General features: G+C 43.3%; 1 protein-coding gene across 11 annotated transcripts; it reads right to left on the bottom strand.

The window, feature by feature from the left end:
• Positions 1 to 1,345: 1,345 nt before the first annotated feature.
• On the bottom strand, positions 1,346 to 21,004 carry Cipc (CLOCK-interacting pacemaker). Of its 11 annotated transcripts, none has more exons than XM_005390168.1 (5): positions 20,849 to 21,004; positions 14,771 to 14,849; positions 13,675 to 13,863; positions 7,706 to 7,875; positions 1,346 to 4,610 (listed from the first exon to the last, which is right to left on the bottom strand). In XM_005390168.1, the coding sequence occupies exons 3-5, from the start codon at positions 13,808 to 13,810 to the stop codon at positions 3,717 to 3,719; spliced, it is 1,200 nt and encodes a 399-aa protein (XP_005390225.1). In that variant the 5' UTR covers positions 13,811 to 13,863; positions 14,771 to 14,849; positions 20,849 to 21,004; the 3' UTR covers positions 1,346 to 3,716. The 11 variants fall into 11 exon arrangements, with proteins under 11 accessions (XP_005390225.1, XP_005390233.1, XP_005390229.1 ...); XM_005390176.1 differs by having other exon boundaries at positions 13,675 to 13,816; XM_005390172.2 differs by lacking the exon at positions 20,849 to 21,004 and adding an exon at positions 20,762 to 20,783.
• Positions 21,005 to 23,893: the final 2,889 nt, after the last annotated feature.

The raw sequence follows: 23,893 nt of genomic DNA, 5'->3' as shown, positions 1-23,893 counted from the left end.
GAAAAAAATTCTTTGAAAATTGTTTGAAAGCAGTTTTTAAATTTGGGAATTAGTGCGTTCATGATAGCTGTAAGTAAGTGATTACAGGAAAGGCAAAACCAGTGCAGATTGGGAAATGCTTCTCCCATAGACACCTACTGCAAGTTAAAAATCCTACAGAAAGAACATTTTAATATAAAACCATCTTATTTGGAGCTCTGGGAACCTCTTTTCTAAACACCCCAATTTTTTTTAAGTTAATGTAGTATATGGCTTACCTGTAACACAACTATAGATGTTAAAAAACTTACTGCTGGCAAGAACCTTAGAGATAACTAGTTCTTTATTATGTAGCTGAGAGGAGTGACATATAGAGAGGCTATCTTAGCCAAAGCCACCAGTTAATAAATAATAGATGTGACATGTGAATGCAGGCCTTTAGAAACCTTCTGTATCAGGCTGCCATCTGTGGTGATGGCATCAATGATGTGGCTTAGACAGACCTGTACACAGGCAGTCCTAGCTGGGTAGGTATTTCTACCTACAGGAAATACTGAGAGCTGTAAACTCGAGCACCTGGGCTCCCTTAAACCTCACAGGATCTACTTATGGGGTGTTCTACTTCTCTGGACTCTACTTCTTAGGAAGGATAGTTTTCCTATTGGTTAGGGGCCTTCTCTAGCCACGTTTACAGACTGTTCTTTCATTTTAGTACCCCTAATAGCCATAAATTTGAAAGTCACTTAAGCTAATTGCATAGGACAGAAACAGTACTATAAGACTTAGACTGTAGCAATGTTATAGGCCTTCTAATGAGGGTAAGTATATTCTAGCATCTTAAAAACCCCGGGAAGGGGATTCTGACTGGCCTGGGAAGCAGGAAGGGCTTCCACATCTCCCTGTTGAGTCTCCAGAACCTTGCTGAGAGAAGTTTTAGAAAGCACACAGGAAGGTGCTGAGACATACTTCTCAGGACCTGTTGTGGGAAGAATGTCACTTACTGTGGCTTTAGTTCAACCTCATATACATCTGTAATAGTTCTGCCATTTAAATGTCCTATTTGTGAAATGTCAGGTTAGAAGGAAGAAATCTCTGGATTGTACTCTCTCACTTCTCCCAACCTCTGCAGCATACACCTCCCAAGGCTCTGAGGAAGGATGAACTACGCATTTTCCTTACAACTGATTGGTATTCTTTTTAAGTCCACACTATGAAAGTATGAACAATGAATTTCCACATATTCGGTATCCAATCCCAATATTCCCAAATGGCACAAGTATCTATGTTTGGAACTTAAAATCAGTTCATATATTTACTCTAGATTTTACGTGTAATTTTTAAGCAGTTAGGAAGCAAATAGGCCAAATTGTTTTCAAGTAAGTGACTTTTATTTTTCTCTGACATTTCACAGTCAATTTCTATGTAACTTCATACCTTCTCCGAATTCACATTTGGTAAGTAAGTTTCTACCCTAAAGAATTCATAGCTGGAAAACCACTTCAATATATGCACGAGAATTACTTTTCTGCTAGGGAATCTTAGTAGAGAAACAAAGTCAGACAATATTATAATCAATAAAAAGCAATGAGTGTAATAAATTACAAATGTCATTAAACTGCATTTCCGTAACTGATTCAATCCGAAGCTTTTTCTGTATGTTTCAGTATTTCCAATCAAATCTGTTGGAAGTTCTAAGCGTTTGAGCTAAAATTGGCTTCTCACTTTCCTAAAACAGATTTGCCCCAGCACTTCATACCAAACTACTTCATGCATCACTAGGGCCATTGCTACTTACAGCCTTGTGCAACCAATGATCTTCCTGGTCAACTCCGAAGCTCCTCCATTTGCTGATCTGGCTTCTGGTTTCAGGGTCTCTCCTTTTATAATCTAGCTTCTCTGCTTGGGTTCCTTCACTTCCAGCTCTACCAGGAAAAGAACATCCACACTGACAGCCTAGAGACTTACAGCTCTAGTACATTAGAGAAAAGCCCACGGGTGCCCCTCTCCCTGCCACTCAGCAGTGAGGATCAGTGATGGCTTTCATCATCTTTTACAGGGGCAGAAAAGGAAAAGCAAATCTAATCTAGGAAGAGTCCAAGCAGTTTACAGCTCTTCCAAGGGCTTTCCAAATGGAATACATTTGGTTCTCAGCGAGCGTTTTCAGATTTCTGACACTCAGTAAGACTCATGACTGGTGCCCAAGCTGTTCTAAATGCACCTGTCTCTATAGCTTTTCTGCCAAACGTATTTCTGCCAAAAAGGAAGCTTCCTAGCATGGTGCAGAGTTGAGTGGCTATAGCACCATGCAGATTCAAGGGAGGTAAAGGGAATGGGCCAAGAGAAAAACATTACAAGGAGCTAAGTGTGATTAGAGACACACGTTTGCTCTGATTTTGGAAACTCATTGAGAAAAGCGAACAGCAGGTAATAATTCTGTGTTGATTAAAGGGACTGAACACTTAACTGAATTGTTTATTTCTAAATCAGTCATATATAAATATGTGTCTGCAAACACAGTACAGACAATCAGAACTCCTAAGATTTCTAAACTATGTTAGAGTTACAACTACCCAGTAAAATGATCATTAACTTCTGGGCTTAGTAAAAGCTCAGTATTTTCTTTGTAGGAGCTGGAAGTGGTGGTACACATCTATAATCCCTACTCAGGAGGCTGAGGCAGGAGGATCGCTGTAGCCTGGACTACATAGTGAATTCAAGGTCAGTAGTCTGAACTACACAGTGAGACCCTGTGTAAAAAACCAAAAAGAAAAGGTTTTTCAACATTTTGTGGCCTTATTATCACAACCTCAGGATGATTTTATTTAATTCAGTTTAGAAGCACAATCAAGTCTTCCCTCTATTATAAAAACAAAGAAAAAACCCAGCTATAGTGGCAGCAGGGGGGCAACTTATATCATACATGGAGGAACCACTGAAGTTACCCTTGAGCTTCTCAGACGAAAAATGTTTTCATTGTTTGAAGAAAGTGTGAGTTACCAGAATCCTCCAGCTACTAACCAAGAGATGCTAGCATTTTCTACTTTTTTTCGGTCTCTCAATCTATACAATAATCCATCACCTACAATTCCAGATGGTAATGCATTCCATACCTTAAAAATATGAAGTACTCTGCCTACTTGTTTAAGTAAAATCTGGCTTCTGCAGTGTCTGAGTCAAATGGTATTACCCTTTCCCTTGACTTTCAAGTCTAAGAAAACAAAGCTTTGCCTTGCACGCAGGCATGACCTGTGCCCAAAGCATGTTAGGCTTGCCCAGCTGGCACGCGATTCCTTGTGGAATACAAACACGCCTCCTCTTATTTAACTCAAGGGCAAATCTATGAAAGAATCCTCATGTCGTCTACTCCTGGCTTGACAAGTGTCACTCTGTCTGCTCATCCATGTTACTGCACTTTTAATCCAGTTACCAAATGGGATGGTGGGAGGTGAGAAAAGAGCCCCACACAATCTTCTTTCCTGCTCTACCCTGTGATCCAGCTAAGTGCCTGCAGGCTAAGGAAAAAGGGCTCAAGGACACTGGAGTCAGAGATCCTCAGTGGAACCGAGACCTGTGTAATCCGTGCACAGACCATAGCTTGAGACAGCAGCCAGGGACTGACACGTGGCTTCATAAGTGAGTTCAGAAGGAAAAGCTCTTATGGAGGCTTTGGGAAACAGGTGTAGGTTAACAGCAAAGAGTTAAAAGGACCACTCAAAGGACTGGAAAGTGCTTCTGTGCTATATGTCTGGGTGGTCAGAGAATGCCTCTGGATCACTGCCAGGACGACTGGACACAGATGTGAGAGACGCCTGTAGCTTGGCCCAGGCCTGAGGAGCCCTGCTCTTGGCTGCCTCTATAAACAGCTGGGTTTGCTCCTTCAGCTGGTCTAGTTCCACCTGAGTTGCCTGGTTCTGACGAATCAACTCCTTGGTTTTCAAAGTGATCTCCAACAAGCCGGACTTGTGGAGGACTACTAGAGTATTCTGAAAGCGCCTGTGTTTGCTCTGCCGCTGCTCAGGAAAGATATCTGGGCTGCGGCAGAGGTGCTCCGCAGCCCACAGAGGTGAGCTGTAACTGGCTGACAGCGGAGAAAGGGGAGAGCTGCTCTCTAAGCCATGCAGAGTACTGTCGGAGGCACAGACAGGACTGGCAGGGGAAGCGAAGGTTAGACTGGGCGCTTTTGCCACATGGCTGCTGGACACGGGCTGGAGAGTCTGTGGACTTCCACCTGCCACCAGAGAGGGCACACCCTGCAGAGCGGAGTCCTCAGCTAATTTGGCACTGGGTGGGGCTGGAGTAGGGGGTTTGGATGGTACAGTGCCAGTCTTGGTTGGCTCGCTGGAAGACAAGCTGGGGCCCAGTCTCTCGGTACAGACTTTCTTCTGTGTTCTGCTTGCTCCTCTTTCTTCCACACTGAGGGACAGGCCCCTTTTGCCTGGGTGTGGGGCTATTTTGGTGTAAGAATTCAGAATGGGCAAGTAGTTTCTGGAATCTGACTTTTTCTCAGTGGTGTGGCATGGGCTGACAGGAGATGGCACAGGGGGATGAAGGACGAAGAGCTGTGGCTGTGCTGAGATCACTTCAAAGGAGGGCTGGACAGTCCACGACTGGAGCTGTGAGGAGCTGCTGCCCTGCAAACAACAGAAGAAAGCAGCTGCTCATTCGGGGCAGAGAAGGGCCACTTCTGTCAAGGCCAAGGTGCACACCCAGATGTGCACGACTGGCTCTAGGACACTGCTTCCTCCATCGGGGTAGCCCTGGTCAGGAATGTGATTGAGGAAGTGGCTTGACAATCCATTTAGGTCTGACACTTTTTTTTAACTTTATTTAAAGAAACACTTGAGGATATATCTTATTTTTATTCAAATTCTATCATTCAGGAAAAAAAAAAAACTACAGGTAAATGAAGTAAAGATATAGTTTGTTTTTTGAGACAGGGCCTCAATATATAGTTCAGGCTGGCCTGGAGCCTGCTGTGATCTTCCTGCCTCAGCCTCCAGAGTGCTGGTATTACAGGTATTCACTACCATGCCCAACTTAAATAATGATAGCGTTAAGATCACAATGGAGGCAATACCTGTATAGATAGTATGATGTCCATGCAACTCTTAAGATTATAATGTGACTTTACACCAAACTTATCTTTGCTTAATTATGCCTGTAATTTCTTATTAAAAACAGCTTTTCATCAAAAATTTTACCTTCAGGTAAAATTTCAGGAGTCTGTGTGTCCCTGTTTTTAAGGCAGTGACACTGAACAACCGCCAAACCATTCTCAAGAGTAACAGCTGCCATTTGTTGGTGCTGCCTCTCAGCCAGCATGTGTGCAATGTTCTACACGGGTTACTTCAGTTAACCCCATAACAACCCCATTAGGTATTACCATTTCCCTTCACAAGCAGAAACTGAGGCTTAGAAAGTGAAATACCTGGCTTCAAGTCACCAAGCTACTGAGTGATGCATCTTGTATGACCCCAAAACCCATCCTAATTAAAAGCTACTGCCTTTATTACATTGTTCCTCAATTACACTTTTTTATTTTAATTAAAGTACTGATTCGGGCTACTATCTCTGATGTTTGACGGCTAGTCCAGCTCCAACCCGAAGTCCCAAGTGCAGATGCAGCTAGGTTCTGCTCCCTCGTGCGCCACAGGGCCCCTGATGGGAAGCACGTTGTGGACTATCTTCCCACACATGCACATGCATGTCATTCTGCACATACTTCAGCTTCTTGGATGCCAGCTAGGCTAGGAACATTAGACTAGACTAACTGTAATTCCGCCCCTGTGCAAATGCCAGGATGATCCAGAAAGCCCACTCTGAAGCCCTCTTGACATTCAAATGTATCTGGGATGTATAAAAGCAAGCAATGCTGGCCCAGAAGCCACTTCTCTATCAGAGAAGTCCCAAAATCTGGGCTCTTTTCAGCTGAATTCAGTCAGAAACAAAACTTCAAACTACCTTCAAATATCTAATACATTGCTTTCCCAAGATTTTACTAGTTTGTTGTTCCCAGTGCTGTGGTTAGTTTGTTCTGATTACTAGATTTTACAAATTGCATTATTCTGAGGGAATATGGGATAAAATTGGACAGGAAGGACCTCAGAATCATTTCATGTTCAAGATGAAGAAACAGGAGTCTATGGTGGCAAACTGTGTGCAAAATTACACTGTCGGCAGAAATGGAATCAAGCAGCAGTAATCACGATATTATACAATATGCAAGTGATTTTAAAAGTATATTATTTTAATTTTAGGACATGCCAGATTCTAGCATGTTAAAAAAATAAAACTAGACTACTCCATGAGGCCAGCCTGTCCCCACGCCTCCTGTCTCCCAGTCAAGCCCAGCAGTGCTGCCAGTGGGTCTCTGAAGAACGCGGCTCTGCTGGGAAAGCCCACACACTCCTGCGTGTAGGCTGCTGCATCCTGGGCTGCCAGCCCACCCCACAACGAAGACAGTTTATCAACAAGCCTCAAAAGAAAGAGCAGCTAGGGAGCCAGATCGAGAGGCAGGGAGAAAAGAGCTGAGAGAAAGGCTGCCCAGAAGCACGGGTAGCACTGGCAGGCCGAGACAATCTCATTCGGGCTCCATTTCCTGTCTTCATTCTCTCTTCAACAAGGAGAGCTGAGGTTCCAGCTGTGCTGTGATTTACCAAGGGAAAATCTAATTCTTTTTCAGAATTCTCTAGGCTATGTTGTTGAAAGTCTGTGCTCCTCAGAAATAACCAGGTTACGGTTAAGACATTAGGTTTCCTGTCTTACTACAGCCACATGCTTCTAACTGCTGACATACAATGGGAAGATCAACATTAAAGCAGGATTTCAAACTTTTCTATCTTTAAGTAGCCTCATCAGTGTACCCTGCACAAACTGTGACATACTCGGGCTAAGACAACGTTAAGATTAAATGTTTTTAAATTAAATCAATCTTTCCCATTTCTTGAGCTTGTCTATTGTAACTTAACCCAGTTCGTATAATTAAGTTCTCAAACACTGGTGCTTAGGTTTTCATCCAAATCTTCTTTCACATCTAGACAATAATCATACAATATGCAGTTACGTAACAAAGCCCAGAACAAAGTATTTTTCAACTCCGCAACAAGCTGTGTGAACTATACTAGTCAAGCTGAAGAGCTGCCACTATGACACTGATGACATGTTTTTGACTTGATTACTATGAAGATACTCCAAATGTCACGTAAGATAGACAGAAATTGCCTCGACTTCTGAAACAAATGCCTTACATATCTAAAATTCCCAGTGCAATTCAAATGAAAAAGAAATTCTTTGGTTTCTACTTTCAACTATGCTACGTATTAGAGTGCACCACTGAAATAATGACATTTCAGCTTGGTTCCTTTATATATGGCTAAAGCATTTCAGGGTACCTCTGGGCAAACCACAAATATAGAAAAAAAATGGTCTCAAAAATGAAGACATATATGGTGACTCTACACTTTTGGGGGAGGGGTGCTGGGAATGGAATCCAGGGTCTCATACATGTTAGGCAAGTACTCCACCACTGAGCTACACCCCTAGCCCACATACTTCTTTTTAAAATTGTGACAGTAGTTGAAAGGTGGTTCCTTGCCTAGGATAGAAAATATGTTTGTGTGGTTCTAGTATCTACTTGTGAACTTTCTTTAGCAGAGGGAGAGTTTGTACATAGGAAGCTCAATAACGTCTATCTGCAAAGACCCTGGGCCATATTAGTCCTCCTCACCTGCTTGACCAACACGTTCTTCATGACGACCATGGGGGACAGTGTAGGGAAGGCACTGTTTGCAGCTCTGGAGCTCTGCCTCAGCCTGTCTTCTCTGCTCCAGCCTAAGGCGCTCAGCATGTCCTCGGACTCCATCTGCTCTGCAGAGCTCAGACATTCTGAGCTCCCATCTGGTGGGCAGAAGAATGGTCAGTTCACTTAGGCTCTGGAGTAGGGTCTCTTAATCTGGCTCCTAAGGAACTATGGATCCTCTAAAATGGAAAGGAACATCTGTGATAATGTTTTTGTGAATTTTTCTGAGGTCTTTAGCTTTCATTGATATTAAATGGGATCCTTCCCACTCCAAAATATTAAGAATTGCTGCTCTGCTTGACTTACTTCCTCTTTTTTTTTTTGGAGACACGATCTCACTATGTAGCCCAGGCTGGCTTTGAAGTCACTCCTGAGTGTGCACCACCACACACCTGGCCCTTGTTCTCTTATAGAGAAAAACTTGTGTTAGTTAGGGTTCCTGTGAAAGTAATCATCACGTTTATGGGCGAAATGAGTTAAAGATTTCAAAGTTAGCTGATTACTCTAAATTCAAAAATCTGTTGTCAGGTCTGGGGCTTTAGCTCAGCAGCGCAGCACTTGCCTGGCAAGCATGAGGTCCTGAGTTCAATTTCCAGTACCAAAAAAAAAGTGCGGCTGAGAAGGGAGAAGAGCATAGGTTCCCTGGCAGGATTAAGACTAAAAGTCTTCTGGGCAACAAAACAATGATAAAAATAAAACCAACCTGTAAATATCAAAACTTACGTCTACACTGAAGTTAAAACAGCTTCTTCTTAAACCCACCCCCACCCCCAGTACCGGAATTAAACCCAGGGCCTTCCACACTAAGGCACATCCCCAGTTCTTTTATCATTTTGTTTTGTTTTGTTTTAATTTTGAGGCAAGATCTCACTAAGTCACTAAGTTGCCCAGGCTGGACCTGAATTTGTAATCCTCCCCGCTCCCAGAGTCTTCCTGAAATTTCCAAGTGTAAAACTGTGAATAAATTTAAGCCAAAGTTTAAATGCTTCTTTGTTGGCCCCTTCAACCCTGCTAAGCACCTCTTTTGCTGGTGTCCTGAGCAATGGGTGTGCCTACCAGGGACCCTACATACTAAGGGTGCTAGAAGGATGCTCACCAATGCAAGGAGAATGAAGTTGTCCCTATGTAAATGCCACACAAAAAGGAAGTATTTAGATAACTGCTGCAGGAAACTGAAAGACTTTTGGATTCTGCTACGGAGTCTGGGACAATCCTAAATGTTCACCAGGAATCTCAGAGTTAGCTGAGTATGGTCATGAAGCAAAAAGATCAAAAGCTTGAGCCAAGCTTGAGTAACTTGGTGAGACTCTGTCTCAAAATTAAAAAAAAAAAAACAAAAAACATTCAAGGGATGAAGGTATAACTCAGTATGAAGGCTCTGGGTTCAGTCTCCAGTCGCGGGGGAGTATCTCAGAGTAATCTGGATGAGGTGAGAATGGAAAGTAAATGTAATTTAAATGAAAGCACTGGGCAGGGTGGTATAGCTCAGGGGCATAAACGCCTGCCTGGCAAGCCCAAGGTCCTGAGTTCCATTCCTGGCACCAAAAAGAAGACAAACAAAAAAAAGCCAGGCGTGGTGGCACATGCCTGTAATCCCAGCACCCCGGAGGCTGAGGCAGGAGGATCGTTGCGAGTTCGAGACCAGTCTGGGCTACAAAGTGAGCTCAAGACCAGCTTGAACTACATAGCGAGACCCTGCCTCAAAAAGACACACATACAAAAATAAATAAATAAATAAAAGCACCTATCAACAACTGTATTCTCTGCAGCTTGGGAAAGACTGTGATCAAAAGAATATTTATCAACAGAGCTATGTTTCAGAATTCCCAGGGACACATCTCAAAAAATTATGGCTGCTGGGGTCCTCACCTTGATCTAAATGAATTAATTTACCACGTGCCTGGGTAAGTATATTTATAAAAGCACAACTAACCCAAATGCGTGCACTAGTTAAAAACTATTCAGCTAGAAACAAATGATTCCAGTGGAGACTCAGAACCTGGATCTTCGTTTCTAAACTCCCTTCTGCATATGAAGGAAACCAGGGGTCCTTAGAGAAAAGCTGCTACACCCCTTCGGCTGCAAAGATACCAGATAAGCCTGGACAGCTTGTTCTCAAAAGTAAGGAGGTGACCGAACACTAGTAAGGACACATCAGAAAGAGGAAAGGGTACCTAGATGGGACTCCCACTGGCTGAATTTTGGGCAATTTGAGTGTCAGAAATAATGAATTTAACAAACTGAATTACAAAACAATTTCATGAATGCACTGATACTCAAGAAGAGAACAGAAGAGGTGAAGCACTATCTTTTTTTACAGAAGAGTGTCAGTTAATGATGGATAAAGAACAACAGAAGATTACAATTTTAAACCATTAACACATAGCAAATACAATAGCTGATTCAGGCAAGAATCATGAATGGATGGTAAAACTACTGGTCAAGATTTGGGTGGGGAAGCCTGGCATGGTGGTGTATGCCTGTAATCCCAGCACTCAGGAAGCCGAGGCAGGAGGATCGTTGTGAGTTCAAGACCATCCTGGGCTACAAAGTGAGCTCAAGGCCAGCCTGAACTGCATAGCAAGACCCAGTCTCAAAAAAAAAAAAAAAAAAAAAAAGAGTTGGGTGCAGAGCAGAATAGTCATACAATCTCAAAGTATCACTCCACAAATTATTTATTACAAAGAGAGTATTTTTACAATAAAATTTAATGCACATCATCTTAACCAAGTGATCAACCAGAGCATCACCAAGAATAATTTATGAGTCTAATTATGTGTTGCACTAGAAAGAGCATAATATCAGCAATGTAGTATTTCAGTTAAAATTTTACTCTGATTCCAATAATGGAGAAAGTACCAAAAAATCCAGAGTGTGAAACACTACAAAACAACAGGCTTGACTTTCTTAAAGATATCAATGTCAGGCAGGGAGAGAGAAAGGCAGATGGGGAAGCTAATAAATAAGAGCAAAAAAACAGACTAAAAGGGCAGCACTGCCGAATACAATGAATGATCTTCAGCTGCATCCTGATCCAAAACAAACAGACAAAGATAAGCAGCTGTAATTGACATTATTGGAACAAAGGAGGAAATTTCAATATATCCTACAACTAATAATAACTGTATCAGTATTAAATTTCTTGGGAGTCATATTATAATTATATAAAAAAATGTCCTTTTGAGGAGCTCCATACTTAATTTAAGTATTACAGATGAAATATTAAGTATTTGAAACTTACTTTTAAACAGTTTAGCCTGTGTGTGAAAAAAAAGAGAAAAAAAAGCATGTGTGGCAATATGAAAACATTCAGTCATTTTCTTTTTTTTGATGGTACCAGGAATTGAACCCAGGACTTTCACACGGAGCCATATCCCCAGCCCTTTTTTATTTTTCCTTTGTGCAAGGTTCTCACTACATTGCTAACATGCCTAGTCTGGGATCAAACTTGCAATTCCCTGCCTCAGCCTCCCAGTGTGGTGGGATTACGACGTGTACCACCACACCTGGATCTGAAAGAAAACATCTTTCTTATGGGAGTGTTTATTTATTCTGGACATAATTTCAATTGAAATTCAGAGATTGAATTTTGCCAAATATAAAGTTAGGAAAATAATTTAAATGAAAAACACAATTCTGATTTTACGAACTTCATCATACTTCAAGGTAAAAGGAACAACTTAGGCAGTAACAAAATCACTGGCATCAGGCCCAGGAGTGGCTGTAGGCATTTACTGGGGCCCTTCTGTACATAATGAGTTTGATTCTTTGTAATACCATCCTATGTGTGAACAGTGCAGTATTTCTTAAAAGAACTGGCCTGACAAAAAGCTACAGTTGTTGGAAGAGTACCAAACTGTCAATAATACCGGCAGTTATAGATGGCAGGACTATGGACAATGGATACTTTCTTCTTTGACTTCCCTAAGAGTCTAAGCTTCTACAATGCACATATTACCTTCATGACAAGGAACAAAAATAAAAAGCATTTATAATACTAAACAAAAAAAGAGTCACTGTGGCTGCCATGTTTCCCAAACCTGTCTGATCGAGGTACTTGTTTTGAAAATCGCACATTCCAGGCCCTCCTTCAGCCTCTCGGTATCAGACTGTCCAGGTGAGGGTCTGAGCATCAGTGTCTTGAATGAACCTGGGGTAGACTTATGATGAGGCAACTTGGTAAACAATGTCTAGACAGGGAAGAAAAACCCAAAATGCCACCTTCCCTAGGCAGCCAACTAATTCCTCTTATTCTAATCCCTTGGTCAGGCTCTGTTCTAGTTGAATAACAGTGTGCCTGTAATTTGGCTTCTCATTCAGCATGCCCACAAGGTGAAAATACATGAGATGTGAGAGTTCTAGTTTTCCTAACACCTGCTTTTCTCACTATAAATTAATAAATCAATAAAAATGATTGATTTGCCCATGAACCTGGATAATATAAATTTTCCCTAGAGAAGGTTCCAATCTTAAGTTGCTAACTCAGCCCAAATCCCCTGGCATGAACTCTGCATCCCCTGGGCCAAAAACGTTGACATTAGTTCAACATTTCAGAGTAGTTCAAGTCACTATCCTCAAATCTAGGGATAATGAAACATCTTTTTTCAATTTAGACCCTTGACTTGAAATCTTATGTCCCCTACCATTGATTTGAAACCTTACACCCCAACTATTCTAAGTGGTTACTGGGGAAAATATTCAAATATTTGTAACTCTGTTGTGTTAACTCCTTTTTCATGGGAATAGTTACATTCAAGGAAGAAGTACCACAGCATGTTGTCATCATGTAACAAATTTGAAAATTTGTATTATCCAGGTTCATGAGCAAATCAATCAATTTTATTGATTTATTAATTTATAGTGATATTTTCCAAAAAAAAAAAAAAAAAAGCCTCAGCATAAAATTAAGAGTTTCCAGGGGATGTAGCCAGCCCATTTGGGTAAAGTTTGTAAGCTAGTAATGAAAGCTATTCTACTTTCTTGTGTCAGTAGATACTCAATTTTAGAGTCGAGCCAGGTGGCTCATAGTCCAGAAAGAAAACGTTCAGAAATGGAGGAGGAAAGATTGTTAGAGGGAGGCAACTTTTAAAGCACAGTGAAATTACTTTTTTTAGTCAAAAATTATACAGTCATGTGCTACATACTGACGGTTTAGGCAATGATGGGCTGCATGTTGGATGACGGCTATACCAGATAGCCTAGGTATGTAGCAGGCTGCACCACCTAGGTTTGTACGAGTAGACTCTATAGGATTCACAAGATGACAAGCATCACCTAAGGACTCTTTTCTCAAAACTTACTCCCCTCATTAACTGATGCAAGACTGTACTACTTTTAACTGGCAGCTTTCAAATTTGTTACATGATGACAACATGCCGTGGTACTTTTTCCTTGAATATAACTATTCCCATGAAAAAGGAGTTAACACAACAGAATTACAAATATTTGAATATTTTCCCCAGTAACCATTTACAGTAGTTGGGGTTGTAAGGTTTCAAGTTAATAGTAGGGGACATAAGTTTTCAAGTCAAGGGTCTAAATTGAAAAAAGATGTCAAATCATTCTTTCAGAGCTAACCCTACTCACTTTGATGGATAACCTACCATATGGCATCAGAATCACCATTTTAGATCAGATACAGGTAGGCATGGTGGCACATGCCTGTAATCAAAACACTTAGGAGGCTGAAGCAGGAAGATCACCAAGAATGCCAGCCTGAGCTACATAGTGAATTCAAGATCAGCCTAAACTACACAGCAAAACCCTATCATAAAAAATAAAAGTTTATTTATCTTATGGGTGAAAATTTCCCATCCTTATCCCACAATAAGTTTTAGGAAGGACATTTTTTAGGCAAATCATTCATTAAAATGTAGAAAGGATAAGGTATTTTTAACCTGAAAATCCAGAGTCCTTATCTGACTCGGCAGCCACCGCACCAACTTGACGAGCCGCTTTCTTCATCTCTGTGCCTCTGCCTTGCTTGGCTGAGAGTCTTCTGGGGCTCTCTCTGGACGGGATTTTCCGCTCCATGTTTTACTGGGTTGGGAGGAAGGTTTATCAGTACTCTTTGCCTCTGGATTGCCCTATGAGAAACAAGAGTTACATAAAAAAGACATTGCCTAGGGAGCTGAAACAGGTGACCAAATGATGATTAAAGTAAGGACAAAGAACACTGCCTCGCCCACTTCATTTATATTTTCTCAAGTCTCAACTGACAACAGCTTCAAGTTTACTAAACAAAATGGTTTTCACCCAAAAGGATTTTCACAGTTCTCTTACTGCCTTCCAATGCCATTACAGATTCAAGGCACACAAACCACATTCAGTAGAAGCTTTGTGAAATGCTAACAAAGGCACATTTGATTAGGCATTCTGGAATGGGTAACCAAATCAGTTGGCCCTCCTGCCTGAGGAAAGCAGAGGTAACGTTGCACAAGAAGACTTGCTCTCCTGGTATACATCTGCAGGCTTGTAATTTACTGTCACCTCCCACAGTATCAACCTCTAACATAAACTTCTCAGTCCTTTGGATAAAGGACTGAACAGAGTAAAATTATCCTTATAGAAGGATAATTGAGACATTTCCAGGTAAATGCATGCACCTTGAGAACATACTCTTAAGTAAAATAAATCAGGCACATATGTGTAAATAGCGCATTATTTCTCTGGCTTGAGAAACTGAAAGTGTAAATAAGGACCAAAATGTATTAAGAGATACTGTGAAATAGGAACAAAATGTTCAAGTGGGAAGGGAAACTAGGGAGGTGGATAGGGGAAAAAGGAAGGGAAAAGAAAAAAACAACAAAAAAACCGAAAAATGTAAACAAAGCTTTTGTAGATAGGGAGGGGAAAAGGAGTCGAAGGGAGGGTAGGGGAATGAAGGAAAAAGACTCAAGATATATCACACACAGTACAAATTTCCTATGATGAATGTTATCATTATGTATACCTAAAATGTAATAAATTTAAAAATGTTTATCAAGTGCTTACTATAAATCAGGCGAGCCTTGTGCTAGCACCGGGATACTGAGTGGATAAACATGTTCACTTCCTTCTTGGAGCTTATGATCTAGAAAAAGAGCAAGTAATCACATAACCACTATTTTGATTGGTGCTATGAAGAGAGAAGGCTAGTAGTCTGGGGGACTGAAGCAGTGCCACGCCCCTGGGACCTGGAGAGTGTGGAGTCAGCAGGAGTTAGCCACCTGAAAGGTAACAGGTAGAGTATTGCAGGTGTTGTCCAGGCACTGTGAAGGCCCTAAGGGAGCAAGGAGACTGGCACTCAGACAGCATGGCCAGGGAAGTCAGAGCACAACAGACAGGGAGAGACTGCTATGCAGTGACACTAGGGGATGGGGGGAGGACAGGCAGTGCCTGGAAATCCATTTAGAAAGGCTTTGGATATTATGAGCATTAGGAAGCCTCAGAAGAGCTGACATGATCAGATTTTTTTTCTTTTTTTGTGGTGCTGGGGATGGAATCAGGGCCTCACACTTGCTAAGCAAGTGTTCTACCACTGAGCTACATCCCAAGCCCAAATCTGCATTTGAAGGTGAAGATGGGCAAAAGTGGCACTAAGATCATGTGGACACTACTGCCGCAGACCAAGCGAATGGCAGTAGTGACCCCAGAGTGGGGTGATGGAAACGCAGAAGCTGACCTGAAGGGACATGGTTATTATACTAGTGTGTGTGTGATGGTACCATTTTCGAAGCCCAACAAGAACACAGAAGGGAGCTAGATGGGATGGCAGGTATGGCTATGCTAGTTCAGTTTGCTTACCAGAGACTGAAATGACCGTGGGTCATCCAAGATGCTGGGTAGGAAGTCACAAATTAAGACTAGAGGCCAAGGGAGAAGCCCATGTTTGCCTCAGAGACTTAACAGCTAGTCCAGCATATCCAGACCAGGGCTGACAGGGCAAGAATTACAGAGGACCACCTGGACTGCTCTCCTTAAAAGAAGTGCATCTGGCCTTACCTGTGTTGATGTGTACAGAGCTGGGTAGGACATTGCCTTACTCCCTCAACTGGCTTTAAACAATGCAAATGGGTCTAGTGGAGGTGCTGATGTGTAGTATTTAAAGCAATGTGACAGGTCAGTGATGCCCCACTTATAGCTTCCAAGTACTATGTATGAGCTAGGCTGAGAGACACTATGCTGTCAGCTGAGAATGAGCCTGAGAATGAGAATGAGAAGAGAGGCTATGGGGGCTGGGGATTTAGCTCAGCGGCACGGCACCTGCCTGGCAAAACGCAAGGTCGTGAGTTCAATTCCCGGTATCAAAAAAAAAAAAAAAAAAAGTAAAGAGAGGCTGTGACTTTTCAGGGCTTGAAAATTACACATCAAAACTAAAGCACTGAGGGGCTGGGGATTTAGCTCAGCGGCAAAAGCGCCTGCCTGGCAAGCGCAAGGTCGTGAGTTCGGTTCCCGGTACCGGAGAAAAAAAAAAAAAAAAAAAAAAAAAAACTAAAGCACTGACCCAAAAGCACTAGATACTGCCCCAATCTGTGATACACCGATTACTCTTTCTGTATCTCTGTCCCTTCCTCCCTCTCTGCACATTACAGAAGTGACGTCAGGCCTCCTACCTAGCCCAGCTCACAGCACTTAGCTACTTCCCCTGCCGCTTACCACTCTCTCCAAGTCACTCATCCCCAGCCACTCCCCTCTTCACAAATGAATGCAATCCGGGTTTGGTCCTGTCTCGAGGCCTCTGTTCCAGTCAGCCATCATTCTGCCTGGACTTAGAACCCCCTTGGCTCCTCACAGTAACAAATATGCCTTAGTGTCTTTATTCTTGCCATGCATTGTACTGGAAGTGGTAGACTGGAATTAACTTATTAGACTTCCAGTAACTTTTCCATGGGATTAACAATGTGGCCTTTTCTGGACCTCAATGAGGTCCAGAAGGGCTTTCTGTAAGAATGAGGCAGATCAGCCTCCAGAACAGCTGGCAGAGGCTGAGAACATTCCAGCCCACCCCCCCATGTTTTAACAAATATTAAGTCACCCAGGAAGGGCAGTTACAAGGCTGGAAGGATAAGAACACCAAGGATACTGTAGAAATGAAGGCAACACGGAAACACCAATAATGAAAATGGGTAGGGACGCAAAACCTGCTAAGTTTTCGTGTACAATCCATTCGTGGCTCCGTCCTGTTGTCCTTCTGAGTAGAGAGAAACACCAGGCCCTGGCCAAAGAGCACCGTACCTGGAATACCCAGAAGGGCCAGGCCCGAACATTTCTGCTAATGTAGAATCTAGGGATGAACACCAGAGGAGAAATTCACAATAAAATTAAACAGAAGATGAGGATACTTTAGAGCATCTTTGAAAAGCATCCCTGAGCAACCCTCTGGTTCATACTTTTGCATATAGCTGAAGTGGACTAACGGGAACACAAACAGGTATGAATGAGTGAATTCTACACACAATCTCAAGTAAAAATGATTTAGCCCCATAACTAACTCGCTGAAGAGGACAGGGACTGGCTTCCTCATTCAGTTCATGTCAAATCAAGTACTCTTCCTCGGGTCCCAGGCTTAATCCTATTTGTATAAAAGGTAAGCAATGGCACTGTCACATTTTGCAGAGCACTATGAAAAAGCAATGCCTCTTTGACAACTATGATGAAAGCATGGACAAGCCAGTTTAAAAAGCAGATTAAAATGTAAAACTGTATCTCTAATTAAATCAAGGTTCTTTTGTATGAAACCCAACATATGTACATAGTGTAATTTTCTTAAAATAATACTGTTCAAAAGTCAATATGGAAGTAGATGTAGCTCGCAGATGGGCATCCAGACTTATGCAGGTCTGACCTGATTAGGAAAGCAGTTCGTATTAGTTGCAACTAATTAAGAACCTGACAAAGTTTCATATCATCTTACTAAACATGGATTATTTTGCAGCACTTTATAGAAGCTTTCTAATTTATTCTTTTATAATCCTCATGACAAGAGAAGGGAGGATGATAGTCTTGCTACTGTTATTAAAGTATGGCCAGCAGGTGTGGTGGCACACTCTCATAATCCAGCACTCAGGAGGCTGAGGCAGGACTGCTGTAAATTCAAAGCCAGCCGGGGCTACATAGTGAGTTCAAGACTAGCCTGAACTACCTAGTGAGACGGTATTAAAAAATAAATACATATAAGCCAGGGGTGATGGAACACACCTGTAATCCCAGCACTTGGGAGACTAAAGCTTGGGCTACACAGGCAGTTCAAAGCCAGCCTGAACTCTTTAACAAGACCCTGTCTCAAAAAACCAAAATAATAACAATTTTTTAAAAATGAAAGCTACTCTAAAACCTGATCAATAAATAAATAAATAAATAAATAAATGTGGCCAATAAAAGCTATAGAAAATAGAAAGGAATTTATTCTGGCTCATTGAGAATCTGTAGAAAATATTGATCATAAAATCAAAACAATGAAACTGACAAACTGGCTAAAAAAACAGATGCTAACATTTTAAAGCCTGGGAGCTGTCAGCAATTGCAAATAAAGAATTAATATAATTAACTTTAGAATTGTAAACTGACTATTTTGGATGTGACAAAAATATGAAAGCCACTGTCCCAGATAAAGTGCTCTTTAGGGAGCGGGAAGGCTCCTGTGGGAGAGAGCAGAAGAGCTGCATTCCTCCCCCACTCTTTCCTCTGAGATGGAGTAGGCTGCTGGTGTCAATCAGCCAATAACAGCAGACCCCAGTGTACACAGCATGGAAGAAGTCCTTGACAAAGCAGCAGCACCAGCAGCTACCACCAGCACTTCTCAAACCTAGGGCCACCCAAACGACAGCGGATGAAAACTTAAGAAGTTGCCGGAGTTCTTTCTTGCTTGGTGTTTGTTATTTGACAATATTAGATGCTCACAAGCAGACAAGGCATTGAAGGTGGTTAAGCATAAACTCTCACCCATTTTCTCATCTTTTGGCTTCCAGCACAGGCTGTAGGCTACCAACACTGCTTTACAAACATCTCTGACCCCAAGCACCTTACTCTTCACTAAAAAGACTAATTTAAATTCCCAAACTTTCAGAACTCATCCTCACTGGGCCTCTAGTGTATATGTTACACACTGTCCACAAAGTTCCCAGACAGGATAGTATACAGTAAAATTCATAATGGAAAGTAACAACTACATGTCTATATAGATTGGTATAAAATTCTTGCCTTTTTAAAAGTTTTTTGAAACAGGTTCTTGCTTTGTAGTTCAGGTTGGCCCCAAACTCTCTATATAGTCCAGGCATCCCTCCTGCCTCAGTCTCCCGAGTGCTGGGATTACAGGCGTGCACAGCACTTCTATTTTTGCACTTCTTACATTAGAGTCTAATTATCTGTCTCCTCGATTCAAGTGTTGTTTTTGTTTTAATCTTTGCTACCTCAGCTCCCAACAATGTGAATTATTCAAGAGAATACATTTCAACAAATCTCTGTCCTGTTGAGTCTCTGACAGCCACAGCATAGCTTAGCTGTCATCAAAATACTTTGAACATCTTGAAGGTAAAGATTTTGCATTTCCAAACACCATGGTCAATTCCAGATCCAGCCTCCGGGTCTGGTCCAATGCTGGAAACAGCTATTTAATCTACCCCTTAAACACCTTAGAGGCAAATCCACCAACCATATTGAAAGTCGGTGGGATCCCAAATGTCACTGATTTGCATTTCTGATCAAAAGGACACCCAAGGGTTACAAAAGGAAAGGATCTGAAATGCAGCTTTCAGCTCTCTCCTTTTATAGATACTTGGCAAAATTCCTAAGAGCTCACGCTCCCTTTAAAATGTGTCACGTGTATAACATTCGTGCACAGAGAGGTGTGAGAGGTGAAAGCCCAAGCAGAGGTTTAAATAAATTGATAAGGCAACAGCAAATAACAAATTTACCTCCCACAAAACCGTAAGTAATGCCAGAATCATAAACATGTTACTGGTTTTTTTTCTCTGAAGTCATTTTCTTTTGGTCTGTATATTCAGAGGTAGCATTCTAGCAGAATATCTGTGTATTTTAATACACAGGTGGAAAAAAACTCCTCTATTAAAATATTCATCTTCCCCTTCACATTCATTCCCATCCTCAAATTTGGCTGAAAATTCTTGTCAAAGAACCTAAACAGTGATTCCACATAATTCCCTATGTTTGAAACCAGGTATCATGCTCTTCCCCAAAGGGACTGCAGAACTTTCTCAAATCCCGGCTATAGAGTTCACACTAACAGCACCCACCTATCCATTCGCACCAGCCCACGCTGCATCTGTGCCAAACAGCATGTGCTCCCTCCAGGCGTCCACCAGCCTGCCAGCTCAGCAGGGCAGAACTGGGCAGACCCTACGACTGTGCAGAGACTGGCTTACCACCAACTCCCAGGGCAAACTCCCAGGACTTGGGCAATACCAAAGAGAGGGGGTTCTGGCTTGGGCTCTGATCAGAATTACCCCATAATCACCCATAACCACTAACTCCTTAGCACTGCCCACCATTTCTCCCACATCCCTACCCCTGGTACCATGCTTGGCAAGCTGGCCACCCTGAAAAAATAACCAGCAAAGTGCGGCGTGGCTGTCTTTGGAAAAGACAGCACACCTGCGCCGGCGCCAGACCGCAGGTAACTGAAGGTCGGGGACCCTCACCCCGGCAACACTCGCGCCCACGCACCTGCCCCTCCCCGGCCTCCGCCCCCGCCCCAGGCCCCCGGCTCTGCCCGCGCACACGGCGGGCAGTGGCGCCCAGCAAAGGACCGGGGCCCACGTGCCCCAGGACTCACCCCGCGGACTCCCACAAGCTCTTCGCCACTCGCGACCCTCCCGGCCCGCGCGCGCCTCCCTTTCCCACGCGGGCCCGCCCCGCAGCGAGAACCAAGTAGACGGCGCAGAGGGCGGTGCGCCCCTCAGCTCCCACCATTTGGCCTCCGTCCCCCGAAAGTCCGGTTTTCCCTCGTGCCCACCTCGCCCCCGCGTGCTCTGTCCCCTTCTCCACCTGCTTTTCCGGCGCTCTCGCCCAAGCCGTCCCAGGTCGCGCCACCCGCAACACCCTTGCCAGCGAGCCGAGCCCTGCCTTTCTCACCTAGGGCCGGGGTCGCGGCTCCACAACCGGCCCCTCAGGTCAGGCGGCGCATGCGCGAGCCCAGCCCCACGGATCCATGACAACCCCGTGCTCGCCGGGTCTCTAGCTATTCCACGGCCCTCCCGCCCATTTCTCCTCCCCAGCCTCCGCAACGGCATTCACCGGCCACGTGATACGGCTCGCACGACCGGGCACCATGGAGACTGCGCGCTGTTCTCCTAGAGGGGCCCCTTAGAGACACGCCCCCTTTACCCGCCTCCGCCGGAAGGCGAGGCCGCGTGCGGCGGGGGCCCGCGCCAGGGCGCCGGCGCGCTCTCCGTGGAAGGCGGGCTCTCTGTGGCTGCTTCCTGAGGCTCGGCCGCCATTTTGGAGGGGGTTGGGAGCAGTGGGAGTGGTGGGTAGGGCCCCGAAGCGGGATTTCGAGGGGCGGGCTGTGCCAGTTTGCGGCCTACACGGCAGGAGGCGTGATTCGTCTAGGGCAGCAGGGCAAGGCCACTTTCGGGGCGCTCTTTGGGTGGGGACCGGAACGAGCCGTGCCGGCGTGGGAGACATCCGCGCGGGGGCGGGGGAGGCGGCCCTCCGCTCACGTGTTTGCCACGCCTGGCTCGGGGTCTGTTTGCTTTCGCGGCAAACCTCGGTATCAAGCTGCACGAGGCCGGGACTCGGTGATTTCGCGCTGCTTGCCGTTTGGCTCGCGTAGTCTGGTGCCAGGCTCTTTGGGTGTTGGGCTGATGTGGATACTGTTTCTCGTGCCAGGCCTTGAGATTTCCCAGTGAACCGGAGAGTAGCAGCTAAAGAAAAAACGGGATGAGATAAGAAGATGCGTTTGAGGGGGCTGGGGATTTAGCTCAGCGGCAAAAGCGCCTGCCTGGCAAGCGCAAGGTCGTGAGTTCGGTTCCCGGTACCGGAAACAAAACAAAACAAAGAAGATGCGTTTGATCAGTGAGGGTTACTTTGTAGAGAAAGAAGACATAGGTGAGTTTAAAAGATTGCTGACAGCCGAGCATAGTGAAACTGGCCTGTAATCCCAGAACTCTGGGAGGCTGGAGCTGGAAGATCACAAGTTTGAGACCAGCCTAAGCGATTTAGGGGAGACACAGTCTCAAGAATTTAGAAAGAGCTGGGATAGTAGCTCAGTCTGAAGGCCTTGGGGTTCAGTTCTCAGTAAAGGGCTGATAGAAACAGTTTCTGAAGCTGTGCTGTCCAATTCAGTAGTCACCAGGAGGAGCTATTAAAAATAAACCAAATGAGGAAATTCCATTTTAGTTGCTGTGGAGGAATTTTAAGAGCCCAATAGCTGCATAAGGGTAATAGCTACTGTGTTGGAGAGTGACGATTATAGCACATTTTCAGCTTTGCAGAAAGTTAAACTGGACAGCGCTGATCTAGATGATGAAGAATCGTCCTAAATTGCTAATCTAAGCATTTGAAAGTGCCACTAGATCACAGTTAATCATGATGGTCCGTCAGACACATTAATACTCATGTATTTCTGTGTATGAGGAGTGTACTTACTAGCGTAAACTACCAACAAATAATAGTTGAATGGCTACAGCATGTAAGGCTGTTGCTTTGGGGACAGAATGAAAGCAGTAGCTAACCATTATCAAATGATAAAGACAGGCAGTTTTACATATTCTCTTATGAGCCCTCAACAAATTTGTGGTATAGGTGCTGTTATTCCCAGTCTGTAAGGGAACTGAGGGTTCTGCCCAAGACAAAAGCTATTAAGCCGGAGCTCCTACGTGAAAAGACATTGACTCATTTTGAGGCTGACTAAACCGGTCTTTGCCTTGGAATAGCTTAAATTCTGACATGGAAAATATAAGTGTCAGAAGATTCTGAACAAAACAGTATCAAGGGAGGAAAAAAAAACCATGCCCCTTGAATTTTATTTGTTGGTAGAGGAGAAAGAGACCAATAGGCAAAGCTTTTTTTTAAAAAAAATTTTATATTTTTTTTTTGTCTCTTTGAGATGGGGTCTCGCTATGCAGTTCAGGCTGGCATTGAGCTCACTTTGTAGCCCAGGCGGGTCTCAAACTCACAAGGATCCCCCTGCCTCAGCCTCCTGAGTGGTGGGATTACAGATGTGCACCACCATACCCAGCTCAGGCAAAGCTTTTAAGGACAGATAAAAGTTGAATTTATAGTAATAAAAGTAAGTAGGTCATAATACATGTAGACAAAAAAGAAGCCAAAGAATGAGGGGAAACCTTACCTTGGTCTCCAAAAGGGCAGACGTCCTTGATTTTTATCTGCATATGAGCATATGGTCATGTTGTATCAATAATTTCAGTTTCAAAAACAAGTTTGGGCCGGATGTGGTAGTGCACACCTGTAATCCCCACACTCGGGAGGCTGAGGCAGGAGGATCCTTGTGAGTTCCAGACCCACCTGGGCTACAAAGTGATCTGAAATCCAGCCTGAACTGCATAGGGCAACCCTGCCTCAAAAAAGACAAAAAAAAAAACCAAAAAGCAAGTTTAGGTGGAATTCTAGCACTGGGAGGCTGAGGCAGAATAGTGCCAGTCTGGGTTACATAGCAAGTTCAAGGCTAGCCTGAACCTTGAAAATAGCCAGATCTTGTCTCAAACCTAAAAACAAGCAAGTTTGGCAATGGAACCAAAGGAAGTTGACCTGTTTTCTTTTTTGTTGTTTATTTCCTATACCGGGAATCGAGCTCACGACCTTGCACTTGCCAGGCAGGCACTGTGCCGCTGAGCTAAATCCCCAGCCCCTGACGTATTTTCTGCTAGGTGCAATTTTATGATTATTTTACTATATGATTTTATATAAAATAGAATAAACTGTTCAAGAAAATGAATACTTAGCATTTTTTTAATTTTAAAAATTAAAAAACTGACAAGACAAAATTAAAACAACAGAAAAACAATAAAAATGATACATGACCTCAAAACAAAATGATAGAAATTTACAGTTGTTGCTATATTACATACTGTTCAATGAAGTTGCTTAGTCCACTGAACATAAGAATGTAAGCTTGATCAAACAAAGACAGTAACAAGTAAAAAAAAATTAAAACAT

Source organism: Chinchilla lanigera, unplaced genomic scaffold (assembly GCF_000276665.1).
Source record: "Chinchilla lanigera isolate Chin_1 unplaced genomic scaffold, ChiLan1.0 scaffold00037, whole genome shotgun sequence".
Classification (NCBI taxonomy): domain Eukaryota; kingdom Metazoa; phylum Chordata; class Mammalia; order Rodentia; family Chinchillidae; genus Chinchilla; species Chinchilla lanigera.
This window is presented reverse-complemented; position numbering and strand designations above follow the sequence as displayed.